The sequence below is a fragment of the Rhineura floridana genome, chromosome 4, assembly GCF_030035675.1.
Source record: "Rhineura floridana isolate rRhiFlo1 chromosome 4, rRhiFlo1.hap2, whole genome shotgun sequence".
Classification (NCBI taxonomy): Eukaryota; Metazoa; Chordata; class Lepidosauria; order Squamata; family Rhineuridae; genus Rhineura; species Rhineura floridana.
In genome coordinates this window covers 135,786,344-135,808,659 of record NC_084483.1, presented here as the reverse complement: position 1 = coordinate 135,808,659, position 22,316 = coordinate 135,786,344, and the positions used below count along the sequence as shown (strand labels likewise).

The 22,316-nt window shown below is 43.8% G+C and overlaps 1 protein-coding gene across 5 annotated transcripts in view; it reads left to right on the top strand.

The window, feature by feature from the left end:
• TARBP1 (TAR (HIV-1) RNA binding protein 1) overlaps window positions 1–22,316 on the top strand; it is a 67,752-nt gene that overhangs the window by 32,329 nt on the left and 13,107 nt on the right. For all 5 annotated transcript variants that reach the window (XR_009762338.1, XR_009762337.1, XM_061624516.1 and 2 more), the window contains exons 20-25: window positions 908–1,028; window positions 4,886–4,996; window positions 5,419–5,568; window positions 6,065–6,151; window positions 7,488–7,684; window positions 9,650–9,731. Coding sequence is in view for 3 of the 5 variants with exons in the window: in XM_061624516.1 (XP_061480500.1) it covers window positions 908–1,028; window positions 4,886–4,996; window positions 5,419–5,568; window positions 6,065–6,151; window positions 7,488–7,684; window positions 9,650–9,731 (748 nt within the window). In the remaining 2 variants the exon portion in view is untranslated. The remainder of the gene's footprint in view (window positions 1–907; window positions 1,029–4,885; window positions 4,997–5,418; window positions 5,569–6,064; window positions 6,152–7,487; window positions 7,685–9,649; window positions 9,732–22,316) is intronic.

The window sequence follows — 22,316 nt, the reverse complement described above, 5'->3', positions numbered from 1 at the left end:
CACCTGAAACAGTGCCAGTTCCTCAGATCGAAGCGCTTGAGTGGGCACATATAGGGTATGGAGTCCTGCAAGTAAACTGGCTCCAAGCTGTTAAGGGCTTTATATACCAACTGTAACACTTTCAACTTGGCCCGGTAACAAATCAGAAACCAGTGCAGATCCCTGAGCAGAGATGTTATATGCCGCCATCTGGTTGCAGTGTTCTTCACTAACTGTAGTTTCCAGGTCAAGTGCAAGGGAAGCCCCATACAGAGTGCATTGCAGTAATCCAGTCGTGAAGTCACCAATGCCATAACTACTGTTCCCAGGCTCTCACTAGAGTGTGATTTAGCCAGGCAGCCCAGGAGTTTCCATTCTGCCCACAAACTTTTGTGGCTATCTTAAATATACAGTATGTTAGCCCTGTTCACATATAAAGCTGGGGTGGGGTGGGGATCTACTTCTTATGCAAAAGGAGTCATAGTAGGGGAGCATAATCCAGCCTTTCCGCTTCCTGCCTGCCCATCTTAACTCACGGTGATCTGCTGCTTTTAAAACAGTTTCCCTAAAGCCCAGCTCCAATACTGGAAGTTATCTGGGTGGGGAGAAAATGTTTTAAAGCTATGGAGCACAGCAAGATAAGGCAGGGGGAGGAGGTATAAGTAGTACACAACCCAGTTTTATGTGATTGGAGCAAATGTGTGCCATGCATATCTAGTTTGGCCCTCAGTTTCTAAAATAAGGGGACTAACTATCCCAAAAACATGTGGCTGTAGTGGAGGCTATCATTGTGTTTTTGCTTTATCTTTAGAAAAACACAGCATGCTTGTATGCATAATAATAGAGTGCCTTGATCTTTAATGCTTTAGTATTACAGAAAACATTGCAATGTCTGATTCTCATATATGAACACCATAATGTATTACAGTACGAACAGAGATGACCATTATGTGCGAGTTTGTGCCATCAAATTTCTGTGCTTGCTGGATGAGGAAAATTCACTGCATAGGAAGTTTATAGAAGACTTTGTCATGAAACTACTTGATAAAGTAAGAATCTGTTTATGGTGCTTCATGAATACTGTATATCCTGGCCTTGACAATTGGACTGCTGTGGTTATTGGGGCCATAGCAGGCCTCCTGTTCTTCCCTCTACTTGCCCTGTGGCATCTTGATGTTTACATAATGGCTTAATTTGATGATAATGCCACTGTCTATCAGCTGCATCCTGGTGTGCCTATGATGTGGGAGGGTCATTTCCTGTATTTCTTTGCTTGCCTTGCTATAATTGTAGTTTGTAATAGAAATAAGAATTGAAAATGGCTTTTTTTTTACTGTCTAGGCAGCTGTGCATTATTATTTTAACTGGCCCCCAGAATAGTTTAACAAATGTTTAATAGACAAAGGTATGTAAACCTAGTGTCTTACCTAGACATGTTGAAGGCCTGCAGGGTGGTGGGAGCGGTGGAGTACAGCGGCTTACATAAATGCTGCTGCCTACCTGGCACCTATTCATCATGGGGCCAGATATAGAGCCGCATTTGTGTTACCTGCTTCTAAGATTGCTCCTGGATCAACTTCAAAAACACATTCAGCTACAATAAACATATGTAGTTGGCACTTTTTGCATTCTGTTTGTACTGTAGACATATACAGCATTGAAATCTAAGATGCATTTCTGCACCTTAGAGTGCTACCATCTTTATGAGAAGTGCCTACAGGGCTTTCATTGCTTCTGAATTGCTGCATTCTGGAAATCTTTGATCTAGCTTGGTACTAGAAAGAAGTATCCTGCATCTGCTTTCCTTTTGACCTAGAATCATAAAGCCAGAGAATAATAGAGCTGGAAGGGGTCTATATAAGGCCATCGAGTCAAACCCCCTCCTCAATGCAGGAATCCCAATTAAAGCATACTAGACAGGTGACATCCAGCTGCCTCTTGAATGCATCTAGTGTTGGAGAGCCTGCCACCTCCCTAGGTAATTGGTTCCATTGTTGTACTGCTCTATTATTTTATTTATTTATTTATAACATTTATAACCTGCCTTTCTTTTCATGATTGAAACCCAAGGTGGCTCACATATGGTTCCCAGGCGGTCTCCCATCAAGGCACTGACCAGACCTGACCCTTCTCAGCTTCAGCAGGGAGCTGGCCTCATGTGCCTTCAGACCATCGCCTGGGACCTAACTCTACCAGTTAGGAAGTTTTTTCTGATGTTCTGTTGAAATCTGGCTTCCTGTAACTTGAGCCCATTATTCTGTCCTGCTCTTTGCGACGATTGAGAAGAGATCCTGGCCCTCCTGTGTGGCAACCTTTCAAGTACTTGAAGACTGCTATCATATCTCCCCTCAGTCTTCCCTTCTCAAGGCTAAACATGCCCAATTCTTTCAGTCTCTCTTCATAGAGCTTTGTTTCCAGTCTCCTGGTCATCCTTGTTGCCTTCCTCTGAACCTATTCCAATTTGTCTGCATCATTCGTAAAGTGCGATGTCCAGAAATGGATGCAGTCTAAAGATGAGGCCTAGCCAGTGCCAAATAGAGGGGAACTAATACTTCATGCAGTTTGGAAACGATACTTCTGTTAATGCAGCCTAAAATAGCATTTACCTTTTTTGCAGCCATATCACACCGTTGGTCATATTCAGCTTGTGAACAACAACAATTCCAAGATCCTTCTCGCATATAGTATTGCTGATCTAGGTATACCCCATATTATAACCCTAAAATTGGTTTCTTTTTCCTTGGTGGAGAACTGCACTTATCCCTGTTAAATTTCATTCTGCTGTTTTCAGCCCGATGCTCCAGCTTATCAAGATCCCCTTTGAATTTTGTTTCTGTCTTCCAGGGTATTAGCTATCTCTTCCAATTTTGTATGTTCTGCAAATTTGATAAGCGTTCCCTGCACCTCCTCATCCAAGTTATTAAAAAAAAGTTTAAGAGCACAGGACCTAGGACTAAGCCCTGCAGGACCATACTCGTTACATCTCCCCAGTTTGAGAAGGAACCATTGATAAGCACTCTTTGAGTATGATTCTGTAGCCGACTGTGGATCTACCTGATAGTTGTTCCATCCAGTCCACATTTAGCTAGTTTGCAAATCAGAATATCTTGGGGCACTTTGTCAAAAGCTTTGCTGAATTCAAGGTATATTATGTTCATAGCACTCCCACAGTCTACCAGGGAGGTTATCCGATCAAATAATTAGATAAGATTAGTCTGACAGGATTTGTTCTTGATAAATCCGTGTTGCTTCTTTCAGTTGTTCTGAGTTTATTAATTTACCGTTATTCTGAGTTTATTAAAATCAGCTTTCCTGAAGTCCTGGGTACACATATAGCTACCTCAGCTTTTGCTTCCTTTAAAATAAAGAACTCAAGTATAACATGGCCACTTTTCTCTGGAGTTCCCATAATTGCCACTTCATCCACTAAGTCATCTCTATTGGTTAGAAAAGGATAGCTGATGCTGTAGGTTCTTCCTCAGAGACACATGTTACCAAATTCTTCCAAGCTACACAGGAAGTGGATTGGACTGTGAAAGACCAACCCAAATCGTGTTTGGAGTTTAACAGATGTGTAGGACAGTACAATATCTCAGAGAGGAGGTCAGATCTCCTGCTTCCCTGGTGCATTCACTTAGCTGCCCAATTTCCCTGCTTTTTAAAGTTTGATAGAAATATCTGTTGGCTATATAGGTACATTCTTAAACTGCAAGGTTTTTTGCCTCTTAGTGAATTTCCCTGCTTTTTAATCCGGGAGGTAGGAAATGGGATCCTGTGCAAGTTTGCTGAGAATGGATTGATCATTTGCATGCTTATTGAGTTCAGTGGGATTTACTCCCCTGCAATCATGCTTAGGATAGGTGAAACTGACCACAGGAGATGGGGAGGGGAGGAGGGGGAGAGGAGCAGGCAGGAGGGGGAGGAGGAGGGCAGGTTTGACTATTTGCATGTTTATTGAGTTCAATGGGATTTACTCCTGTGCAATTATGGCTAGGATAGGTAAAACTGACCATGGAGGAGGAGGAGGAGGGGGGAGGGAGAGTAGAGGGAAGGAAGAAGGAGGGAGAGGGGATCAGAAGGAGTGGGAGGGGGAAGGAGGGGATTGGAAGGGGGAGGGAAGGGGCAAAAGGTAGGGGATGGGAGGGCAGGTTAGATCATTTGCATGCTTATTGAGTTCCATGGGATTTACTCCCATGCAATCATGCTTGAAAATGGACTGCCTTCAAGTAGATTCAGACTTACGGCGACCCTATGAATAGGGTTTTCATGGTAAGTGGTATTCAGAGGTGGTTTACCATTGCCTTCCTCTGAGGCTGAGAGGCAGTGACTGGCCCAAGGTCACCCAGTGTGCTTTGTGGGTGAACCCTGGTCTCTCAGGCCATAGTCCTAGGATAGGTAAAACTGACCGAAGGCTGATATTTAATTAATTTCAACAGATTATGAGAACTTTGACAGAAAAAAGTCCAAAAGGGGTCTGATTTTTTTATCTCTTTTTACACTTTAAACTCTCGATTGTCTCAGACTGTTTTGTGTATCACCATGAAAATGTAGAGGGTTGTTAAGCAAACGTTTCTGAGTTTAGGACTATAAGTTTTGTACGGGTTTTTTTTTTTAAAATGAGCTTATAGGAAGCATCAGAATGGCATGGGGGGTATTTTCAATTTAACATTGCGGAATGCGAAAAATCCATGCTGACTACAGTATACAGCCACTCACGTGATTGTATAATATTGATGTTCTAAATTGATGCTAAGCTGCTGTGGGGCATTTCCATTTTTGGAGGGGAAAGGAGAATATAAATTGTAGTATAAATAAATAAAATATTACTGCCTCACTTTTTTAAACCACAACTGAAACTAGCCTATTATACCAAAACATTTATCATCAGCCTTTATATTCTCTACAGGGTGAACTCATATCCAAATCAAAAAACGGCTATTATGTGAACTCCTTACAACACAGAATTAAAAATCGACTGTGGCAGACATTGTTAGTTCTGTTCCCAAAACTTCATGAGGTATTATATTTCATAGAATTTGTTGTTATTACTTATGAAGGGAAGGTTAATCGCTAAAACAGCTTTGGTGTTTATAAAATGGGGTAGATAGTACCACAAGCATGTAAGAGAAATATTCCTCTCTGCTAGTAATCAATCACTTGAGATTCTTATCAGTTTAGCAACAACTTAATGGCTTCTACATACTTGGGGGACACCTTAGGCATGTACTTTTCATAAACTGAAAACCGTAACAGTTTTAGACCAGCAATCCCTAAATTAGATATATTGGGGGACTATAGTGTTAATGCAATTCCTTCAAACTATTATTAGAAAACTCTTTTTAAATTATTGTGTGTCCTACAAAGGAAGGGATGTGTGTGTGTGATTAGTGAAATATGTTGATAAAGTACAATTGATTTGATACCTGTTGTTTTATTTAGGACATTTTAACAAGAACTGTTGACAGGATTCTACAGGCTGGTCATAGTAATAATCAAGCATCTGTAAAGTACTTAATAGAATGGAATCTCATCTTGATTCTACATAAGTTTCCCCAATTTCTTCAAAAATTCTGGGCTTGCTTTAAATACGTGAGTAACAAAGAATTTAGATGTTCAGTTGTGAATAATTCAAATACATTGTTTAGACATAAATTCCATTCAAGATCATGGGTTTTATTGAGTGCTCACCTAATTCTCAAGTACTGATTTTTTGCTTAACCATGGATTCCTTAAGGTAGCATGCACCATGTACATACTGACTTTGATAATATCCAGTGCTCTCTTTTTGCAAAAAATGAGGTGCTGGTCCTCATATCTTAATAAAAGTGTTGTGGGTGCCAGTACAAAATGGTTGACATGGGCGACAAAAAAGAGGTGATGGTGCTCCATTCAAATAAGTACTGTCACAAAAAAGCACTGATACTTTATTACTACTCTATCATAGATATTAACAGCAGATGCTTCTGTTTTATGGGAACACGAATGACTGTTGCTATGCCCATATTTGGTCAAAAAGGTGCAATTAAAATCTAAGGAATGACTTGCATTGAGAAACATTGGTACTTACATATGGCTTATTTTTCAGGGTGAAGAACAGCATAAAACTAGCATTTGCACATTTTTAGCAGTGATGTCACATTTTGACATCATTCTCCAAAATATATCTGAAAAGGTATGTTCTTTTGGTTGAAATCGTATACAGGGAAATCATCATCATCGACATCATCTGTTAATTCACATCCAATTGAGATTACTGCAATGTATTGTATGGGGCTGCCTCTGAAGACCACTCAGAAACTTGAAAAGATAAAAAGAGCTCTACTGGATCAGACCAAAGGCCTGTCTATCCAAAATCCTCTTTACCATAATGGCAAGCTGGATATCAGAAGCCCACAAGCAGGTTATGAGCGCAGTAGTCCTTTCTTGCTGTTGATTTTGCTGTTGCTATTCCCGTTTTAAAGCCATCTAGGTTGGTGACAGTCACATGTTGTGGTAGTAAATCCTACAGTTTGTAAATATGCACTGTGAAGAAGTGTTTTGTTTTGGTCTGTCTTGAATATTTCACCATTCAACAGCATTGTACACTGAGAGAGAAAAAAACTTTTCCTGATCCATTTCCCCCGCACTATACATAATTTTAGAAACCTACTATGCCTCCTCTTACTGATCTCCTCCCTCCAAACCTTCCTCTAGTTTCCTAGATTGCTGACTGGCACAGATCATTTGGAACATATTTTGTCTGTTTTAAAACAGTTTCACTGATTTCCCATACATTTCTGGGTTCAATTTAAATTGATGGTTTCAACCTGTAAAGTTCAGTTCATTTCAGTTCATTTCAGCTTGAGACAGGGTATCTTGAAGACCATCTGCTCCCACTCAGCCCTACTTACTCATTAAGGCCATCGAGGTTAGCAAATGGTGACTGAGGATCAGGTCTTCTCAGTAGTTGTGTTCTCGCTCTGGAATGTCTCCTCCCCAGGTCCATGCACCTAGTGTCTATTCTTATTAATTTTAGGCTCCATGTGAAAACAGCTTTATTTGCCCAGGCCTTTTCAATAACTGCATTGTAAGCTACAGTACTGCTTTTTGGAGTGTTTACTGGTCTATTAATTCTTTAAACATATTTTTATAGTTTTTACTTTGTATTTTTTGGTGTTTAAGTTGTTTTTGTTTTAATTTCAAAAGGTAGAATAAAATTGTTAAATTTATTATTATTAATTAAAATTAACATAAGTTTTCAGAGTTATATTTTGGTTTATAACATTGCAAGGTTGCTAAGAAGGCTATAGGAGAAATGTATAAGTGTATATGGAATATAAGTGGAAAAGTAATTCCGATGCTTGGATTTAAGATTCCTTGATACAACTTCAGTTAAACTTCCACCTCAGTGCCAGTGACAAATGTTTCATATTCAGGAATCAGATGAATAGCATTTTATATTGATTTCTTATATTGCAGTGCAAGGTGTCAGAATTATGAACTGTTAAAGAATGCTTTTTTTCTTCTAGACGCCAGCTTTGAAGAAAGCCCTAGTTGTTGTCCTACAGTGGTGTTTCCATCACAATTTCAGTGTTCGACTTTATGCTTTAATAGCTCTTAAGAAAATTTGGAGAATGTGCAAAGCATTGTGTGTGGAAGATTTTGAAACTTTAATTCCAGTTATTGAATGTAGTCTTAATCAAGCAGAAAACATGCATGGAACAGGGTTAGTAGTACATTTTTTATTTAAAATACTGCTCTAAAGCTGGTGATGCTCCAAAATGGGAAAAACACTTTCTAGTCCACTTATGGATGAATCTTGTTTTCTCAAGGAGCATCTTGTTCTATTCATAGTTGTGTTGTTTCATCTGATCAAGCTGGAACATTTAAAATAAGCCAAATTCAGCAGTAACAGATACAGTGAAATTATTAAAAGCATACTTGGTCTGTGAGACAGAGGAACTGGCACCATCTGTCTCTTGAATTTTAATAAATTGACTTGTGCTGTCTTCCCATAAGTAGAGTGCAACAGCTTCTTTATTGTTATGGATGGGGTAGAAGATGCTGGTGGGTTGTGGAGTAATAGGAAGAGACCAACAGTGTGACAGTTTGTTCTTTCTTGGGAAAAGGTGAGGTTAGATTGGTTTGGAAGTATCAGGTGAATATATGACTTCATGTCTCAAATAATGTTAAGTGGTGGACTAAATAAGGCAGGTAATAACAATCTATTTAGATAAGAGTCCCCCCCGTAATGTAGGATTTCTCTTGTATAGTTTATTGTACATGAAACATGAATAACATTACAATCCCAACCATATTTACTCAGAAAAAGTCCCACAGAATTCACTCATTCTTACTCGTGAGGTAATTATGCTTAAAACTGCAGCCTTCGACTATGAGTGCATGGGAAAGAGGGTTTTATCCCTTGAATATATTGTATTATAATATATACATTTAACCTATCCAGAGTCCTTGAAATGGGGCAGGTTATAAATCTAAATATAAAAAATGCTTATATTTATTTTTAGATTTTTTGAGGCAGAACTTTTTTCACATTCTGCTATATAGAACATTATGCTTGAAGCAGGTGGGCTAGATCTTTATCTGTCCCCACTCCTGCAGGCCAACTTGATAGCTGAGTGGGGCAACCCACCTGCCAATCACCTGTCATCATTCTGATGTCAGATGAATGACGGGATTGTCCTGCCCACTTGCCAGTCCCTTGCACAGCACTTCCCAAGCTGGCCTTCAGGTGCTTTGGAACAACAGCGCAAGAGGCTTTGCCAGCCCTATGCTTGGTCCTTGGAAAGCACTGATTACAGAGCTTTGCAATGTGCAGCTCTTTTCAAACACCTGACAACAGGCTGGCAAAGCTGCTTTCTGTAGAAAGGCTTGACTCCAGGAACTGGCTTCAGCAGGCTTGAAATCACCACCATTCAGCAGATGGGCACTGATTTTAACCTGGCTTTTTGCCAGGACTGGGGGTGCAGTTGAGTTCTCCACGGGAACACAATTGTGCAGCCAATGTAGCCACATCTCTTCCTGTCCCACATCAGACATCACATAAGAACGTAAGAATAGTCTTGCTGAATCAGATCAATGGCCCATCTAGTCAGATGTCTGTAAGAAGCCCAAAACACATATGGTGTCAGGTGTGGGACAAGTAGGTGTAATACAGGGAAAATGGCATCACAGGCCAAATAGGGGGCTGGGCCGGGCTAAATTTGACCTACAGGCTAGAGGTTCCCCCAGCCTTGCCTTAAAGGAACAGAACCTCCATACAATTAGATGTAAAGCATTGCTGTGATTTAATGGTAGTATAACCCATTTCTCTCTGTGTCAACTGCAAGAAGATAGGTAAGGTAATAATGCAGATTTATGCACATAGTTGGGGGAAAAAAGTTTGCAATGCAGGTCTCCTCTATATTGTTTTGTTGAAGAAAAAAATATTGGGTTGGGTCCAAACTGTTAGTTGTGCTTAGTTCCCATTGAAATCTATGGACTTCAGTCCTGTTGATTTCATGGGGAACCAAATGCAGCTAACTTTGTCTGGATCCAGCCCATAATCTTGAACTTTTTTTCATAGATATATAAGTAGATATGGTTAGGATTACCTTATGGTAACTTTCTTTCTAAAGGCTTATTGGAGGCATTTTTTGTGATGCATCTTTATGCTGTTCTTACAATGCAGGAATGCTAAAAAGAATTGGCAGCGCATCCAAAAACACTTTTTCTTTGAAAACTTTCATCCACTTAAGGATTACTGTGTTGAGGTAAGTATGCATAGTAACTATTCAGTGTAGTTTTTTTTAAATTCTCTTTATCTTAGATCTGTCTAACTGATGAGACCACCAGTGTGGTTTCAGATCCCCACTCATTCAAGAAATTAAAAATGTGACCTTGGGTCACTAATCAGGGGCATGTGTTTTCTGTGTTAAAAACTTAAAACTCTCAGCCAAAGTATATGCTTACTTTGCATAATGAGCAGTTCAGTCCTGTACACGTCTTCTTGGAAGTAAGCCCCATTGCTGTCAATGGAACTTACTTCTAGATAAGTTAATTAGGATTGCAGGCTTATTTTACCTTTGCTACAGAGCCTATAAATCCTGCTCCCCAGATCCTTTGAAATTCATTAAACTTTTTTACATTCCTGAGATTTTATTAGGTATTGCATGCATTCATAGAAGCTAGAAATTAGCATTAAATAAGGGCAATGCAAGTTCAGGGTCTGAATTTCATGTTTCTGTGGAATTTGAGGATGCACACAGTCCTGAACATAATATAGTAAAGAGCAGCCTGTGTTATGGGAAATGACTACCTGCTTGGAATATGCCTTATTTTATGGATTGTCATTATGCAGTTAGAAATGGTGGGCAGAACAGTCCAGTGGGGATGGGAAAATGCAGGTTGGAAGAACAGGCAGATCTACAGTCTTGCTGACCAGGGTGGAAGGACAGCAAGTACACTAGCTCCGGAATGATGTATTTCCCACTCCCTTTTCATGAGAGGGAAAAGCATTGGATCCTGCAGATCCAGCTCCCTGAATACATCCATTTTTTCTCCCTGCTGCCTTTGGAGGTAGGATTATGCCCTAAATATGCATGCCTTCCATTAAATCAATCGGATTTCAATACAGTTAGCTTGTTTCTGTCGTTATAATGGGATACAAATGCTTCACTTTTGGTTCATGCCTAGCATATTTTAGCATATTTAAAAATTGAAGGTTGGGTGTTTGTTCTCTCTTCTCTACTCTCAGAGCTTCTTTTCCTTCAGTTCTTTTTTCTTCCCTAGCCTTTTTATCTTTGCTAGCTCTCTTCTCTCCTTACCTTTTGTCTTACTTCACATCTGTTCTCCCTCCCCTTCTCCTGCCTTCACTCCATGGGTCTGGGGCTTGGGAAGATTTTCCGAACCCGGCTGGGTTCCCTGGCATCGGACCGGAGCTTAAAGCAAGGGCAGAGCATGGCTAGCTGCAGCGTCTCAGCAGTAGCGGCAGCCGCTCAAACGGGAGATTCTCCCCTCACTCTGCGGAGCCGCGTTTCCACAATGCACATGTTTAGCGGGATCGTGGCTTCTGGCTCCCCCCTCCCACCGCCTTCCTGGGAAGAACAAGGCTCGTCTAGGCTTCGGTGAGCATTTTTAGCAGGGGGTTGAGTGGTGCGCCCCAAGGGAACTCACCATTGAAAGGGCTTCATGCTCACTTCCCTTAGCGCTGGTGAGTCAAGGCCGCTACGTTATGGCCTCACCTGCTTCCTCCCCGCCTTCCCACCAAGAGCCCTGCCACATGGGGGAGGCTAGGGACCTAGAGGAGCCACAGCCACATGGAGCAATGAGTGCCCAACAAGTATTTTCTCCATCCCTGAGCATAGACAGCGGGTGTGTGTTTGTGTGAATCTGCTGGAAGAAGGTAATGGAAGTTTCCCCTCACTCTCAGTTTCCCAAGTTCATGACTTGGGTTAAAGAGCTTATCGCTTCTGAAATCAGTGGTTCTCTCCAATGTGTCCTTAAACGTAAGAAGCACAGACACTTGAGGAAGCGCTCCCATAGGGGAAAGCGGAGGCGCTTATCCCCCTCCACTGACTCCAGCAGGGAGAACAGTCATGGCAGTTTGCCATCACAACATAGCCATTCCAGGTCCTCTTCCCTTTCCAATCAAGTCAGGAGTCAAGGCCCGCCCTCACTGCTATAACACACGGTGAGCGAATTATGGTAGCGCAACTCGGTGACAAGGATTCCCTTGGTTGCAGCCAGCTGAGGGGGTAATGAAGCGCTCCTCTGCCCAGACCCAGGCAGGCTCCTCAGTCTCGATGGCTCAGGCATGGCAGGCTCAGACACAGTCGGCCAGGCAGGCCCCTGTCCCACAGGTGGTGCTGTTGGACTCCGAAGATCTACTCGAGCTGGACAGGGAAGAGGGGGAGCTGTCTGGTGAGGCTTTTCGCTTTAGAGGTTTTTCAGCCACTCCTATTGAAGGCGCGCAGAGTGCTGCAGCTGCCAGAGATAGAGGTGGGATGCGAGGCATCCACCCAGTCAGCCTCGGCAGGAGGTAAAAAGGCTTTTCCCTCCATGGACACCAAGCAGGCTACTGTTCCCTTTCCCCAGGCATTTGATGACGTATGGGATGCTGAATGGTCATCGCCATGCAAATCAAAGCTGCCTGGCAAGTGGACAAAGAAGCAGTATGTCTTTGCTGACAGGATCATGGCAAGGCTGCATTTTCCCACAGTGGACCCGTCTATTGCTGCCCTTGCAAGTTCCGCAGTGATCCCAACAGAAGGGGAGGGGGGGCCCAAGGACCAATGTGATAAGCGAGTTGAAGGGGCTCTTCGCAGGAGTTTTGAAGCAGATGAGGCCGGCTTCAGAGCAGCGGCCACTTCCTCAGTTTTTTCCAGAGCAGTCTTTATGTGGGCTGAAGAGTTGGGTGCATGGGACGATGTCCCAAAATTCGTTAAGGATGGTTTAAAAAAAATGGTGTATTCCTCTGCTCTGTTGGCTGATGCATCCATGGACGCCCTACAATTTGCAGCGTGGTCTATGGTTGCCTCCACTGTGACACGACGTTACATTTGGCTCAGACAGTGGGGAGTAGATGCAAGGTCACAGACTCGCCTCACTGCCCTACCCTTCTCAGGTTCTAAGCTATTCGGTGACGCCCCTTGAGGCTCACCTGGTGGAAACTAGGGACAAAAAGAAAGCACTCCCTATGGCCAAAAAAGAGGAATGGAAGGGCAGACAGAACCAGTTTTTTTGTTCCTCAAGGCAGCCCTCCAGATTTCTCAGTCAGCCAACAGGCTTCGCTGGGGCAGAGAAGACAGATGGGGGTGGGCACGCTTCCTCTACTAAATCGGGAGGCACCTCCTTCTCTTTGGGGAGGACCCAAAAGGGCCCCTCCTCCTGACTGGCGGTTCCCAGAGGCCTCTCGCGTGGTGGGATCAAGGCTTCTAGAGTTTGCCTCCCACTGGAGAGACATCACCTCAGACAAATGGGTGCTGGACATGGTGTCCATGGGATATGCCACAGAGTGTTCAAATTCCACACTGTCATGGCCCCATCAGAGGACTCCTCCGATGAGGACGATTCGGGAGTAACAGCAGCAGACCCAGGAGCAGCAGACCCAGAAGGAGACACGGAAGAGACTCCTGAGAATCCAGCTCCTTCTGCCCCTCAGCTGCAGAGCACCCCAGATACAGCGGAGGCCCTGCAGCCAGACGCAGACAGTGAACAGGATACTCCCCCCTCACCTGCAGAACGTAGACAGCAGAAGGTCAGGCAGAAGAGAGGCAGGCCTGTCCCCTTAAGGCCCAAACGCTGAGGGCTCACACCTGCTGTCAACCCTGCTCTTTATAAGGCACACCTTGGCTGCAGCTTGTTGCTGACTGCAACATCAGGCATGGCTTCGTGTATTCCCAGTTTCCCTGCAGCATCTCTTGGACTGACCCCTTGGCAATTGATCCCGGACCTCTACTGACCTCACTTCTGGACTTGTGACTTGGCAAGTAAGCTTCAGACAGGCCTGGCCCTTATCAGGTTCCCTCCTCGTTGGTCTGGCAGATTTACAACCAGTCTGCTGGCTAAGGACTTCCCTTCCCTGCTAACGACCCAGGAATTTCCAACCCCCACTGCTGACTCAGTGCAGAGCTGACACACACAACCGGTTTCGACCCCCCCCCCGCAAGGTCTCAAAAGCCGGAGAAGCACTGGCTCTACCTGGAAGCTATTCAGCATTTGCTGAACATCTGGTCAATAGAGCCTGTGGTTCCCTTGGAGAGGAAATCAGGGGTTTATTCAATGTTTTTCTTAGTAAACAAAAAGAATGGTGATACAAGGGCTATTTTGGATCTCAAATGGGTCAACAGGTGGGTGGCCAGGAAACCCTTCAAAATGGAAACCCTTCGTTGTTGGCTCGTTAAGCTTAGTCATTCCCCATGTTGGGAATGGGTTAATTATGTGAAGGACACACAGCTGTGCCGGATCAAAGGGGCTGGCTATAAATTACAAGCCCAGAGAGCCAGGCTGTGTGGGGGGAGATAGGAGTATAGCTTATGTTGGTGATTGTGTTCTATATGCACTTAGATAAAGTTTCCTTTACTGGCACAAAGCTCTATTGTGTTGGAGTGGTTTCTTCGTCTTGGCCGGTTCCGGTACGCTGTTACTCACACACCTCTGTGTCCTGTGCAACAAGTGTCGTCTGCCGTGTTGGTTCGGGGCACAAGAGCTCAACAAAGGGTTATGGGCCCAGCCATAACAGCGTTACTGTAAGAAACTGTGCTGACGGCGGAGATCCAGACAAGTGCAAAAAGGCAGCCGAGAAGGGGTATAAAGAATGGCAGCGTTTGGAGGCGCGTCTTTTCCCTTGGAGAGGCTGGGGAGCACCAACTACTCCTACTGGAAGGTAAAGACAGAAATGCTACTGGTGAAGGAGGGCGTGTGGCACACAGTTGCGGAAGACCCCCCTGCAGCCCCACCAGCAGAGTGGATAAGGGCGGCGGAGAAAGCTAAAGCTCTGATTATCCTAGCTCTGGAAAATGAACAATTAATACATGTAAGAGGTTTGAACACTGCGAAGGAAGTGTGGAATGTGTTGCGTACTGTACACGTGAGAAAAACTGCGGGCTCTAAGGTCCTACTTGCTAAAAGACTTTACCAAACACGTTACAAAGAGGGCGACTCCATGCAGAGGCATTTACAGAACTTACAACGTTTGTTTGCCGAACTGCAAGAAATGGACATGCAGCATACACAGGAACAGATGGCATACATTACCTTGTCAACTTTAAATGATTCCTGGGACTGAGTAATAAGCGCGTTAGAAAGTTTGCCAGACGCGGAGCTCAGTGTAAATTACATCACAAACAAACTACTGCAAGAAGCGGAACGCCGGCAAGAGAAAAGCAAACAGAGCAACAAAGAAAATCCGGAGCGGAATGAGCGAGTATCCATGGCATATGGAGTGAGACGTTGCTACAATTGCGGTTCCACTCATCATCTACGCAGACAATGCCAAGCTGAGAGGAAAAGGAGAACACAACAATGCGAGAAAGACCCGTTTAAAGTGCATGTCGTAGGAACAAAAGACAAGGACAATGAACTGAACAGAGCATCCTGGGCTGTGGACTCGGGAGCTAGTCATTTTTTGGCTAACAATGATAAACAGTTTAAAACCCTGACCCCAACAATGAACCAGAACGTTTACTTGGCGGATGGAAGCTGTCGCGAAGTAAAAGGGGTAGGAGCGGTATATCTAAAATGTTTAAAAACGCGACTTCCGGGAAGGGTGACTTCGCTTGTGCCTGCTTTTGGGACGGGCTCCCGCCTCAAAAGAAGCTTATTCAGATATAAATCAGTCAGAACATTTTTTTTTTGACTGATGAAATTTCTCCCGGGCAGGGAGAAACGTAGAGATCAACCTCAAAAGCCTGTTTTTGTTGGGAGGACTGGATTTCATTAATTTATGAGATAAGGTCCAGCCAACAATGCCGGACGGACTTCCAAACAAGCTCTATCTGTTTAAGCGATACGTTTATCTTTTCTTTAAAGAGAGAACGGACTAACAGGCAAGCACCCTTCTTTCTATTATTTTTTTTACTTGGTTTAAATTGTTGCAGCAAAAGGAGATTTGTCAGATTGATCGGCTTTGGACAACTTCTGGGTGAGCTATAACTCTTCTCTGTTATTCACGAAATTAACAGCTTATCTCTGTTTCTGTCGCAAAAAGCTGTCCTGGAAGTGCATTCTAAAGATAATAAACAGAAGAGGGATTTCTATTCCTGATTTCTATTCCGAGGAATATTATATTGTCTGGGACTATTCTCTTTTTGGTCTATTTTATTTTGACGAATCTGCTTCTTCACGACGCCACTAACTGTTTTGATGCTGGGAACTAAATTTGTTTTGCATTCTTGAACATAGAGAGATAAGGCAGGTTGCTCTGTTTATACTGTGATGTCATCAAGCCTGGAATATTAACCCAATTGTTGCTGAAATAAGAAGTGGTTCTTCTTTATTTTTGTTTTGCTTTGTTTTCGTGGTTTTAAAAATGGCAATCAAGAAAGTGGCTGAGGATCTGGAAGTAACTATGTTTCAGAAAATAATGGATGAGATTGAGATAACGAAACAAACCCTGCGACAGGGTAGTAAGGAGCTGAAAATTGAACTGAGCAAAATGACGCAGGAGCTTAAAGAAATAGGGGATCCTGTGAGAGAGGAGAATGAGATCAGAGATGAGAAAAGAAAAAATAAAGGGAAGATACAAGCCCTGGAGATTGGAACAAATGTGGAATTGGAAAAAGATCTGGAGTTTATGGATTTTAGAAATAAAATCTACTGTTTGGAATTTAACGTTATCTCTGAAGAAATTAATGAAGATATTAGAGATAAAGTTATCAATGGCTTGGATAATCTTCTGGACTGGAATGATGTGATGGAGCTTGATATAGAGAAAATCTATGGAATTAACTGCAGCCATGTGACAATGGAAAAACTCTTAAGAGATGAGCCAGTGCATTTTGTAAAAAAGAAGAACACAGATATGACTTTACAACAGTATTTCAGCAACTTATTCAGAATGGATGGCAAGAAAATATTTGGGATAGAGGAAATTCCCATCAGACTCTTATTATATGACTATGGGCTACAACAGCAAGATTATTATGGAATACTGATAATGGAAGATTGGACACTGAAATTACTGGACTTAACAGGACTATTGAAGATGGAAGATGGAACTAATAGGGATAATGGAATAATGGCTATTGAAATTATTGGACCTAACAGATTCTGATGAGATGGATTAATCGAAATGTTTATTTGGACTATGGTTATGACAATAAGATTATTATAATTATTAACAAGATGGATTAATCGACATGTTTATTTGGAGAAAAATTGATAGATATATTTCTTAAAGAATTGAAACCTCTCTTTGACTTTTTGTGGAAAGAATAAAGTAATGTTTATGAGATTTGATGATTAATTAAGATAACTACTGGAGGAAAGTGATTTTATAATATGATTTAAGAGACAGGATTGTTATATATTGTAGACCTATAACTGATTTGATATGTGACAAATGGGAAGTCAACATTTTATTTTTTTGTTTAATCATTTTTGTTTTGTTTTGTTTTTTGTCTTTGAATGTTTTATGATTTTGTTTTCTGTTTTATGAAAATTTGAATAAAAATTATTGTAAAAAAAAAAAAATGTTTAAAAACGCTAGTTACAAATGTGCTTTATGTCCCCAGTATGGACAGGAATATAATGTCTGTAGCCAAGTTAAATGATATGAATTATGTAGTTCACTTTGACAAAAGGAAATGCACAATATGTAAAGGAAATAAGGTATGTGTTATAGGAAAGTTCAAAGAGGCTTTGTTCATAGTAAATGATGAAGCCCCACTATGTGTAAACACAGTAAGAAATAAGCCAACTCATGATAAATGTATACACTTGTACCACAAAAGGTTGGGTCATGTACGCAATATGAGGACTGTGACGTTTGTAGTGAATGGAAGTCAACGGCAGCTCCCATACACAAAGAAAGGCTAATAAGCACTCAAAGGCCATTTCAGCTACTTCACATGGATCTGGCTGGTCCCTTTAAGCAGTCTAAAGGCAATGCTAAGTTTTATTATGTGTTAGTCGATGACTACACGAGATACGCTTTTGTCTACTTATTGCATAACAAAGCAGAAGCCGCTGAGAAGCTAAAACATTTTCTGGAATGGGTAGAGGCTAGATTTAAAACCCGGATAGCAGTGATCCGATCAGATAGAGGAGGGGAATTTTTATCCTCAACACTGCAAAAGTATCTCTACAGGAAAGGGGTAAAACATGAATTAACTGCTCCTTTTTCACCCCATCAGAACGGGTGTCAGCTCTACACTGCGTCAGCAGTGCCGGTGGGGGGGCTGGAAATTCCTGGGTGGTTGGCAGGGAAGCAAAGTCCTTAGCCGGCAGTCTGGTCATAAATCTGCCAGGTCTAGGAGGAGGGGAGCTGATAAGGGCCAGGCTTGTCCGAAGCATACTTGCCGAGTCAGGAGTCCAGAAGTGAGGTCAGTAGAGGTCCGGGATCAAGTGCCAAGGGGTCAGTCCGAAAGAGGGTGCCAGGAAACTAGGAACACACAAGCCACGCCTGACGTTGCAGTCAGCAACAAGCTGCAGCCAAGGTGTGCCTTATAAAGAGCAAGGTTGACAGCAGGTGTGAGTCCTCAACGTTTGGGCCTTAAGGAGACAGGCCTGCCTCTCTTCTGCCTGACCTTCTGCTGTCTACGTTCTGCAGGTGAGGGGGGAGTATCCTGTTCACTGTCTGTGTCTGGCTGCAGGGCCTCTGCTGTCCCTGGGGTGCTCTGCAGCTGAGGGGCAGAAGGAGCTGGATTCTCAGGAGGCTCCTCCGTGTCTCCTGCTGCTCCTGGGTCTGCTGCTGTTACTCCCGAGTCGTCCTCATCTGAGGAGTCCTCTGACGGGGCCATGACACCAGGGTTGCTGAGAGGTACAACAAATTTTTGCAAGACACTGTGAGAGCAATGTTAGGAGACTACACTTACCAGGGATTTCTGGGGTGAATGTACGATATATGCTAACTATCTGTTGAACAGAGTATATAAAAGTGCTGTAAATTGTACATCTTATGAAATGTTGTTTAACAAAAAGCCTTATCTTAACCACGTTAGGAAATTTGGAGCAATATGTTGGGCTCATATTCCCAAACCTCAACGTAAAGGGAAACAGGGTCCGAGAGCACTAAAAGGCTACTACCTCGGTTTTGAGGGAGCATATCACAGAGTCTGGTTAATGAAAGAAAAATGTTTACATGTGTGTAGAAGTGTAAAAACGCAGGAACAAGACTGGGAAGACAGAACAAAGCATGCAGAGATGCACGTAGACAGCACACACAATGAAGAACAGGAAATAAACATTAAACCTGATCCCCAAGAGGAGAGGGGAGGGGGAAATGTAGAAACCGCAGAAACAGAAGTAAAACAAGAGGCAGAGGAAAAAGCAGAAGAAAGTCAGAGCATAAATAATGTAGAACAAAACATAGAACAGCTAGAACATAACATAGCAGAACCAGCACCCATCCTAAGATGGTCAGATAGAGCCAACCTAGGAATACCGCCTGAAAGATTTAAGGTAACTAATGTAACAACGGAAAACAAAGGAAGAACAAAACCCTGTACGCCCATAAACGAGGCAATCCGTGCTAGACTACAGGATGGCGTATGGATTAGGGGAAAATGGCAAGAAAATGAATGGGACTAAGCATGTATGCATGTATGTATACTGACTGTATTAAACAAAAGACTACTGTAAATAAAAAGTGTATAATGTAAATGTGAATGAAAACTGTAAAAAGACATGTAAAATGTAAAAGCTGAGCAACAGAAGATCCCAACAATGTGGAATGAGATGGGGGCTGTTAGCTCGTTAAGCTTAGTCATTCCCCATGTTGGGAATGGGTTAATTATGTGAAGGACACACAGCTGTGCCGGATCAAAGGGGCTGGCTATAAATTACAAGCCCAGAGAGCCAGACTGTGTGGGGGGAGATAGGAGTATAGCTTATGTTGGTGATTGTGTTCTATATGCACTTAGATAAAGTTTCCTTTACTGGCACAAAGCTCTATTGTGTTGGAGTGGTTTCTTCGTCTTGGCCGGTTCCGGTACGCTGTTACTCACACACCTCTGTGTCCTGTGCAACAAGTGTCGTCTGCCGTGTTGGTTTGGGGCACAAGAGCTCAACATTTGTTCCATAACTGCAGCCCTAAGGAAAGGGGATTGGCTGACCTCTGTGGACTTCTCCGAGGCATATCTACACATTCCAATTCGCAGACAGCACAGACGCTGTCTCATACAACAGACACTTCCGGTACAGGGCTTTGCCCTTTGGCCTTTCCTCAGCACCAATGGTTTTCACCAAGGTGCTGGTTGCTGCGGTGGCACATCTCAGAACAATGGGGATATGTGTGCATCCCTATCTGGATGACATCTTGGTGAGAGCACCATCCGGGGACCAGTCATGCACAGACACCCATCTCACCGTGGCATGGCTCCAGGGGCTGGGCTTCGTAGTGAACTTGGAGAAGAGCATGCTGACCCCATCCCAAACTGTTCCGCACTTGGGGGTGGTCCTGGACATGCAACTTTTCCGCATGAGGCTCACGGAAGAAAGGGCTTGAAGACTTCAGCTGTTGCTTTGGGAAGCGGATGAGTCTAGGCCGGCTCTTGGGGTCAATGGTCTTGGCATACAGTTCAGTGGGCCCAATTTCACTCAAGAACACTACAATAGATCCTTCTGCCCTACCAGGAGGCAATTCTTCTACGACACAGACGCTCGGTCTCCATTCCTCCGACAGTGAGAACAGAGCTCTGGTGGTGGCTGGAGCCTCAGAGGTTGGTCCAAGGGGTCAGCCTGGAAGATCCTCCATGCATAATCATGAGCTCAGACCCGAGCTCGTACCCAGGGTACATGGTCAACAATGGAGGCAGAGCTCAATAAAAATGTATTGGAGTTACGGGCCATCAGGCTGGGCCTGTAGGCATTTGCACCAGAGATCAAGGGGAGGCATCTCCTCATACGCACCGACAACTCATCTGCGAAAGCTTATGTCAACAGACAAGGGGGCACGAGATCAAAGGGCCTAATGCTTGAGGCTGAGCGTCTGTTCAGATGGGCGGAGTGGCATCTTGCCTTTCTGAAGGCCGAACACCTGGTGGGCACAAACAACTTTGTAGCCGACTGGCTCAGCAGGACAGCAATCAAGGAGGCGGAATGGCAGCTGAACCCAGCAGTTTTCCAACAAGTGGTGCACAGGTGGGGAGAACCAGTAGTGGACAGATTCTTCACAAGAACACCGTGTCACCAGGCTCAGGACGCAAATGCTCTCATTCTGCAGTGGCCACAAGGCCTTCTGTAAACTTTTCGTCCGTTCGGGCTGATACAACGCACAATCCAGCGGGTTCGGACATTGAAGGCAGAAATTATTCTCGTGACACTGTATTGGCCTTGACGTCCCTGGTTTCTGGACCTGCTGAACATGTCAGTCGAGACACCATGGCAGGTCCCCATTTGAATGGATCTTCTGATTCAGGGCCCAGTCTGCCACCCTTGACCAGAACTGTTCTGGTTAACAGCTTGGAGGCTGAGTGGTTGTGGTTGAGTGGTAAGGGCTTTAAGGGGAAAGTGCTTGACATGCTACTAGCCTCTCATAGACAGTCCATGAACAGGGTTTACTCATCCACATGGAAGGTTTTCTCGTCCTGGTGCTCTGCAAACACGGTGGAACCTTGGTCTCAAGACATCAAGGGCCCCCTGGGGTTTCTCCAGTCGGGCCTAGATATGGGTCTGAGCGCAGCCACCATCAAGACACAAGCAGCAGTGCTTAGTAGTATTTTATTAAGCCTAGGGGGCCCTCCACTTTCCTCCAACCCATTCCTTAAACGTTTTCTAAGAGGGGTGACATTTGTTTCCCCACCAATGATTCCAAACTGGAACCTTAACTGGGTGTTGACGGAGTTAACAGGACCGCCATTCGAACCAATGGCTACCAGCCCCCTGAACCTCTTGACATTCAAAACAGTTTTTCTGGTCTCCATTACTTCGGCACACAGAGTTTCTGAGTTAGGGGCATTGTCCTCGGACCCTCAACTGTGTGTGTTCCACCAGGACGGTGGTCCTCTGACCAGACTCGGCATTCCTACCTAACACCAATTCTGTTTTCCATAGGTCACAGGAAGTGGTTCTCCCTTTTTTCTGCCCTGCTCCCTCCTGTGCCCAGGAACGTAGATGGCACTCCCTTGATGTGAGGAGGGCTCTTTGTTTCTCCCTGGAACGTACCTTAGAATTCAGGAGGTCAGAGGCCCTCTTCGTGGCCTTCTCTGGGAAATCAAAGGGGTGTAAGGTGACGACCTACTCTATCTCGCGCTGGCTCAGAGCGACTATAGCACATGCATATGAAGCACTGGGTAAGGAACCCCCATTGGGTACCACAGCCCGCTCAGTTTGGGGGGTGGCTTCAGCAGGGTTTAAGGGGGGGTTCCCAATAATGGATATCTGTAGGGTAGCTACATGGGCTTCTCCACACACCTTCATCAGGCACTACAAAATAGACTCATTCTCATCAGCCAATGCTGCATTTGGTAGGAAGGTGCTCCAGAAGGTGTTGCCCCCTAGCTAGAGGAATCCCACCCAGAGTTCTAGTACACTGCTTAGTCATATCCCTACTGAGGAATGTCCTCCAGCCCTATCTAGCAAAAATGGAAATTTTACTCACCGTGAATTTATATTTGAAGATAGGGCTGGAGGACATTCCACCTACCTCTCATTCCTCTGCTTTGACCTTCTGGAGCGGGGGGGGGGAGTGGGGGAGT